A 7,177-nucleotide genomic window follows, 5' to 3' on the forward strand; every position below is an offset into this window, starting at 1 on the left:
TTTCTGAACTTGAGCTATTGCTTTGTCCCTAGCCCCATGAGGCTGCAGGTCTGAACCTGGGAAGAGGAGAGACAATCACCAGCTCCAGAGAATCCCCAAGGAGAGGATGAGGAAGGAGACCAGGCTCCCAGGGTGGGGGGGATGAAGAGAAGGGGCAGGCTCTGGTCGCCTGGGGTTGAGGCTGCAGTGAGCGCTGGGTTCCCTGGGGAAGCAGGAGCAGAGTGCGCATTCTCAGTGCTCAGGACCGCTCTGCAGATGCCCTGTCTCCTCAGGGAGAGAGGGACAGCCAGGGGCCTGGCACATGTGATGCGAAGATTCAGACCTTTACTATTTTTGCCTTTGAACTTCTCAGAATCTTGAAAATCCCAGGTTGAAGAGGAACCTCGGAGGCCACTTCCTTCAGCCTTCCCATGTGTTTGTGGCATCCTGAGTCCATCCAGCCTGGACTCACACATTTCAGTCTCTGGGAGCTCACTACCTCTATGGCACAACTTGTGCCTTTTCAGCTTGAATTTCCCATGTTTCTCTTTCCATGAAGCTGCAGTCCGCCTCCTGTAATTTAGGTGCGATGGTCCTGGGTCTGTCTCTTGGGGCCACAGGGAGTAGCTCAAAGCTCCAGTCCCCAGGGCAGCCCTGTTAAGAGTCAGCAAAGCTGGCCTTGGTCTACTGGCCCAGGGGGAGAGTAGCTTTGCATGGGATGCAGTCAGCCTGGTGGGCTTCCAGGAGACCATGCTCACTTACAGATGACTGCAGATGACCTTGTCTTGGGCTTCTTGAGTCCTTGTGTTTAAATAGATTTGTTAGGTGAATGAGTAACTGTGTAAGCTATTGAAGGAATGAATGAATGAGTAGACAGGTGAATGAGTGAATTGTGAACAAATAACTGGTTAAAGACTAGATGAATTCCTAAATGAATGAGTTAGTGAGTGAGTGGGTAAACTCACAGGAACATGTCACAGTCCATCTCTATGTAAAGAAGGCTGAGCACCAAAGAATTGATGCTTTTGAATTGTGGTGCTGGAGAAGGCTGAGAGTCCCTTGAACAGCAGGGAGATCAAACCAGTCAATCCTAAAGGAAATCAACCCTGAATATTCATTGGAAGGATTGATGCTGAAGCTGAAGCTGAAGCTCTGATACTTTGGCCACCTCATGGGAAGAACCTCTCACTGGAAAAGAAAGACGCTGATGGTGGGAAAGATTGAGGGCAGGAGGACAAGGGGGCCACAAGGGATAAGATGGTTGTATGCCATCATCAATCCAATGGACACGAGTTTGAGCAAGCTCGGGGAGATGGTGAAGGACAGGGAAGCCTGGCGTGCTGCAGTCCATGGGGTGGCAAAGAGTCGGACACGACTGAGGGACTGAAAAGCAATATCTTGATGGGTGACTTCGGCTCCTGGCTGGCATCTCTGGTGGTCTCTCCTGCCTCCTTCCCCTCCTCCGGAGATGCTCCTCCTGGAGGACTGGGAGCCCTCACACCCCCCTGGGGCTGGGATGCTCTCTGCCTATTCTCCCCCTTCACCCTTAGCCCAAGGGTGGGTGGGTATGTAGTGCTCTCCTACATGTGAGATTGTAGCTACTGTGGCAATCATTGTGCTAGTTTGTAAACCACTGTTTTCAAAGAATAAAAGCAATATGAGATTTTCATACTAACTTTAAATACAACAGAACTTTTAACTGAATAAACTACTCCCTCTTCCCTCTTCCTGCCACAATCCTAAGGGGGCTTCAAAGCCCCAGCTCAGTGCTGGCCAGGACTCTGCGGTCCCGTCTCCACTAAGTGGCCCTCGGGTCCTTCAGCATCTTTCAGGGACGGTTTGTCCCCACATAGCACTAGGAGTGAGGGATGGGTTGGGAGAAGGAAGGAGGAAAACAAGATGTGTTTGCAGGGAAAACTGCCAATAAAATAAAGCAGCATGAAAAAGAAAGACCCCTGTATCACTGAAGGTCTATGTTAAGATTGACTTATTTCTCTCGCATGGGAGGGTTGTGGTTTGGAGGAAGCATGCTCTGTGATCTTGGGCAGGACAGTGCCCTCTGTGGGCCTCAGTTTTCCCATCTGTGAAATGGAATGGAACTGGTGGGGCTAGCTAGCTGTCTTACATGGTTTAAGATTTTAATCCCCGGAACATAAGAGTGGGAAAGCACAAGATGCTTTGGCTTTAAAATAATACAAACTAGAAAGATATTTTTAGGTCTTTTCGTGGTATTTTTTTAAATGCCTTTTTAAAAAGCTATATATTTAATTGTTGACTGTGCTGGGTCTTGGTTGCTGGGCGAGGGCTGTCTTTACTTGTAGTGAGCGTGGGCTGCTCTCTAGTTGCTGAGCGCCGGTTTCTCCTTGCCGTGGCGTCTCTTGCTGCGGAGCACAGGCTCTGGAGCATGCGGGCTCAGTAGCTGTAGTGCATGGGCTTACTTGCTTCTACATATGGAGTCTCCCTGGACCAGGGACTGAACCAGTGTCCTCTGCATCGCAGGCAGAGTCTTAACCATGGGACCACCAGGGAAGCCCCTTTTCAAGGTACTTTTTAAAGTGACCTGTCCACAGGGTGAGAAGTCTGAAGAGGCAGATCTGGGGGATCCTTCATCAGGGCATCTGGATCCTTTCTTGCTCCCTGGGTCCTGTGGTGGATTGAAGGGAACGTTGGATAAGAGAAGACATGTCAAGGGCTTGACTGTGATGTCAGTATCTTTTCACGTGTCTGACAGTTCAGCCTGAGGTGTCCCTCGCTCTTTTGGCCCCAGGGCCTTTGCCAGGCATCCTTGGAGTAGGCTGTCTGGTGCTCCTTTAAGCCAGGGGGCAACGTGGACGGAGAATGTCCAGACCCTACATATGCCCATCAGAGCCACCAGCACGGCTGGCCCGATGCTGGGGAGGGTGTGGAGGGGCAGTCGTGGCCAGGCACTCGCCTGTGCCAGGCCCTGCTTTCAGCTCCTCCCGCCTGTCCCCCTACTGGTTTCCTGATTTATCTCCGTTTCACAGATGTACAAACTGAGGCCCAGAAGTCCCTTGCCCAAAGTCACATGGCTGGAGGCGGGCAGAGCTGGGATTAGCCCAGGGCCTGAGTCAGTAACCATTACCTTATAACTGCCCAAGGATCCCCAAAAAGACAACAGTGAAACTCATGCTTTCTCCATGGGCTGGAGGAGTCCCTGGACCCTGGGAAGGAGAGAGGGTCATGAGTGAAGGCAGGAGGTCTGTCCTGCTCCCCACCCATCCGTGTTCTCTCCTTGTGGGCTGTCAGTATCCACATCTTTAATAACTGATTTACACATCTTCAAAAATAATTTAACCCCCTCCTCCCCCAGAGATGAGCTCTGTTATCCACAGTTCTCTTTCCTCCCAGACCTCTTCTGTGGTGAATTTACGTGAAAAGATATGTATATGCACCGATGGATATGCAATTTTAAACTTAGATAGTATCATATACTGGTTGGCTATGCTTTCTGTTATTTGTTGTTTTCATGAAGCAGTGAGTTTTCAGTCTTGGTTGCACATTAGAATCATCTTAGACACTTGAAGAAATAACATTACCTGGGACCCACCATAGACGAAATAAGTCAAACTTTCCGAGGATGGTCCCCCGGGTGTTTTTTTTTTTTTTTTAAGCTTCTAGGGTACTTTGGGTGTGCAGCCAGAGTTAAGAACCATTAGTCTAGGAGACATCATCATGTTAGTGTCGCAGACTATTCCACTTTAACAGCCATAATGCTGTAGGGTGGGTTCTTAGTCCTCTATTGATGGATGTTTAGTTTTTCACTGTTATAAACAAGGATGCAGGTAACATTCTTGTTTATAAATCTTTGTGTTTCTTAGGCTAGATTCCTAGAAGTGGACTTGTTAAGTCGAAGAGTGGTCACTTGTAACTTTTGAAGGATATTTCTAAATTGCTCTCCACAAAGGATGTACCTTCAGTACCAGTGTGTGAATACATGTTTCTCCTAATCCTTGTCACATATTATAGGTCCCTTTTTTCTTTTTCTTTCGCTCTCCTTCTCCTTCTTTTCCCTACTTTTCCTTTTTGCCAATCTGGCAGGCAAGAAATAGCCCGTTGTTTTAATTTGTACTTTCCTGATTACCAGTGAAGTTGACCATTTTTCTTATCTTTATAGGATACTTCTTATTTCTTTAGGAAGGGGAACTGACAGCACTCTGAATGTGGAGCATGGGGGAGTGAGGTTTTCTTTCCGTCAACTAGTCCTGTAGTCGTGTCTCTTCTTTCTTCCATCAAACATCCATCTACTCATCTGTCTTCCATCCATTCTCCATTCATCATCTATCCATCTTGTCATCCATCCGTCCTCCTCTCCCATTCCTTTTCTTCCTTTCCATTCCTCTGTCCCATCCATCCACCCATCTTATCATCCATCCATTTTCCCTCCATTCATCTGTCACTCATCTCTTCTCCACCCGTAATCCTTCCATCCTCTTCTCTCCTCCCCTCTTTTCCTTCACTTTCCTTTCTTCCCTTTCCATCCATCCATCCATCCATATCCCGAGTGTCTTACCCTAGTGAATATGTTAGCCTGGGCTCCAGGGAGGCTGTAGAGATGAACCGGTGGAGGCCATGCTGTCAGGGAGCCCACAGTTTGGAGTGGACACAGAACCCTGACCAACCACAGGACCCGACAGGGCAGCCCAAGACAGAGGTGCAGGTTGAAGGCCAAGAGAGGTTGGAGGAGTTCCTTTGACAGGAGGAATGAGGCAAGACCTGGAAGAGGGGATAATGTTTGATTTGGGCCCAGAAAGATAGAATTACAACACCCAGAGCAGCTCCCGTTTCATGAGCCCCCCTTGTATGCAGGCACTGGGCTATGTACTTTTCAGGCAGTATCTCATCTCAACACTCACTTCTCACCACTCAGTTGGGGGCCTTAGGCTATTTTTTTTTTAATCACAAGACATAACAGATTTAGAGAAGCATCATCTGAACTCCCTTGTCATGTGAATGGTCAGACTTTCCCAGAGAGGGTGAATCAGATATCCAGGGTCATACAATGACCTTGTGGCAGAATTGTGCCCAGGGGCAGGACAAGAATGAACTGGGGAGATCTTGCTGCTGTCACTGACCAGGGTGTCACTAACCAGGCCAGGGTCTTTCTTGGGAACCACCTGGACCTCCAAGCTGTGGGGAGTGTGGGGGGATTCTGAGCTGGCGGACCTTGACTTCCACTTCTTATCCCACCCACTTCTTCACCATGTGAGCCTCAGTTTCATGTTTATGAAATGGGGGCTCCCCTCCCAAGAAAGGTGTGAGAAGGAGCTTTGTAAAACTGAAATGGCCATCCGGATGGTTGTTGTTGGACTCACACTCTGGAGCGGCCTAACCTGGCCATTCTCTCTCTCACCTGTATGTGTGCTTAGAATGCAGTGCCAGAGAACATGTGCGGGAAACACCAAGCTTTTAATCTGTCCCCTGGAGGTGCCAACAGGTTGTGAATGCGGTTTCTGTATGCCTCATTCACCCCACCTCACCAAGGACAGCTGCCTTTCTAAAGGGGTGCACTGGCCAGGCACATGGAAGGGGACTGTGTGGGCTGGTATATGCCCCAGAGGGGGTGTGCATGTGTCTGTATGTGTGCCAGTGGGTATGTGTGTGTGTGCACACATGTGAGTCTGCACATGTGTGTACAGGTACGCACACATGTATGCATGTGCATGGACGTGTGTGTGTGAGCCCCAGCCTCCACAGTGAAGAGATTCTTGTTATTGCTTGCATGGTTCAGACCATCAGCACAGGGATAGAGAAAATGCACATCGATGACAGACTTTGCTCATGAATTTAGTTTATATCCATTCACTGGAATACTTTTGGAGCACCTATTAGTATATGCCAAGCACTGTGCTAGACTTGACTTTGCTGAAAAAAAGAGGCAAGTTCTTTCTTCTTGCTAAGATTCAGTTGACATCTGTAAAATCCTGGTTGTGAGTGTGAGAAATGAGTTTATATTCTTGTTTCCCAAAATGTATTCCAGGATTTTGTTGATGTTCCACCAAAAGAATAAAAACTATTTTTTCTGGCCAAATACATTTGGCAACCACTGCGTTCAACAGAGTTACACGTTTTAAACACTTTCAGGGCTTCTCAGAGTTTTAAAATACTAACGTGGGATTCTCTCAGACCTGTCAATAGTTTCTGACTTTCAAACTTGCTTGTTCACTTGTCCTGGGATCGTGTGACCTGGGTCCAGTTTGGGTTTCTAGGCTTTGAAGGTCTGCTGTCGTTTACTAGTTTGCTCATTCATTCGTTCATTTATTCACCTAACGCAAGTTTACTGAGCACCTACCATGCACCAGCCACTCTTTGCAGTGCTTGAGGCCACAACAGCGAACAGACAGATGTTTATTCTAGTGGGGCGAGAGGCCACCGACAAGTCCATGAGTCAATAACAAGTTCTGGGAAACAAAGCAGGTCCTGGGATAGGCAGGGAGTGGTGAGGAAGGCTGTCCAGACAGGGCCATCTGGGAGGTGACACTTGAGCCCATGGTGATGGAGGGGGACGGCAGGCTGGAAGCCTTGCAGCTGGTGCTTTGGAAGGGCTGAGGGATGTGTAGGGGGGTGGTCCTTCCCTGGACCACTTTCCCAGAGAGGGTGAAAGCTGGCAGGGCACCCCACTGGCCTAGCCCTCTGTGGTTTCTATGGCACAGTCAGACCTCAGAGAGATGCTTCTCTGAGTGGTGAGTCAGTCTGATGGGGCTGTTTCTGAGCAAGGGCGGCTTCTGCCTCCCTATCTCCCCTCTAGGAGCTTCTGAACCACGGAGTCCTGTCTCAGTGTAACCCTGCCCAAGTCACCACGGAGGCCTTGGAGGGTCCTCACCCTGCTGGCTGCCTGGCTGCAAGCACCACCTGGCAGAGCTTCTGCCCGTCCCGGTCACTGCCGGGTCCCCAGTGCCTGGCACTGTACCCACATTCCCATCCCCATCTGACAGATGGGAAAATGAGGCCAAGAGGCTCCCACAACCCGTTGCCTCAGAGGCCCAACCCTTTTCCAAGCCAAGGTTGTGACCTCAGGCTGGTGGGGTGGGCAGGGCAGACACTTCTAGGAAGGGAGGTGGGATCTGGGGGCCTCAGGCACCCTCCCTCCTGGCGTTTGTCTGCAAACCTGCTCGGTGTGACTTGGGTCCCGGGAGATGAGAGAAGGGGAATTGGAAATGGAGAGTAGCGAAGGAGAAAG

General features: G+C 49.5%; 1 protein-coding gene across 1 annotated transcript in view; it reads left to right on the forward strand.

The window, feature by feature from the left end:
- The first annotated feature begins 1,447 nt into the window (after positions 1 to 1,447).
- Positions 1,448 to 7,177, forward strand: part of ZNF423 (zinc finger protein 423) — a 337,684-nt gene continuing 331,954 nt past the window's right edge. Inside the window, exon 1 of the mRNA XM_010843978.1 lies at positions 1,448 to 1,536. Within this exon, the coding sequence (XP_010842280.1) occupies positions 1,448 to 1,536 (89 nt within the window). The remainder of the gene's footprint in view (positions 1,537 to 7,177) is intronic.

This window comes from Bison bison, unplaced genomic scaffold (genome assembly GCF_000754665.1).
Source record: "Bison bison bison isolate TAMUID 2011002044 unplaced genomic scaffold, Bison_UMD1.0 scf7180017864192, whole genome shotgun sequence".
Taxonomy (NCBI): Eukaryota; Metazoa; Chordata; class Mammalia; order Artiodactyla; family Bovidae; genus Bison; species Bison bison.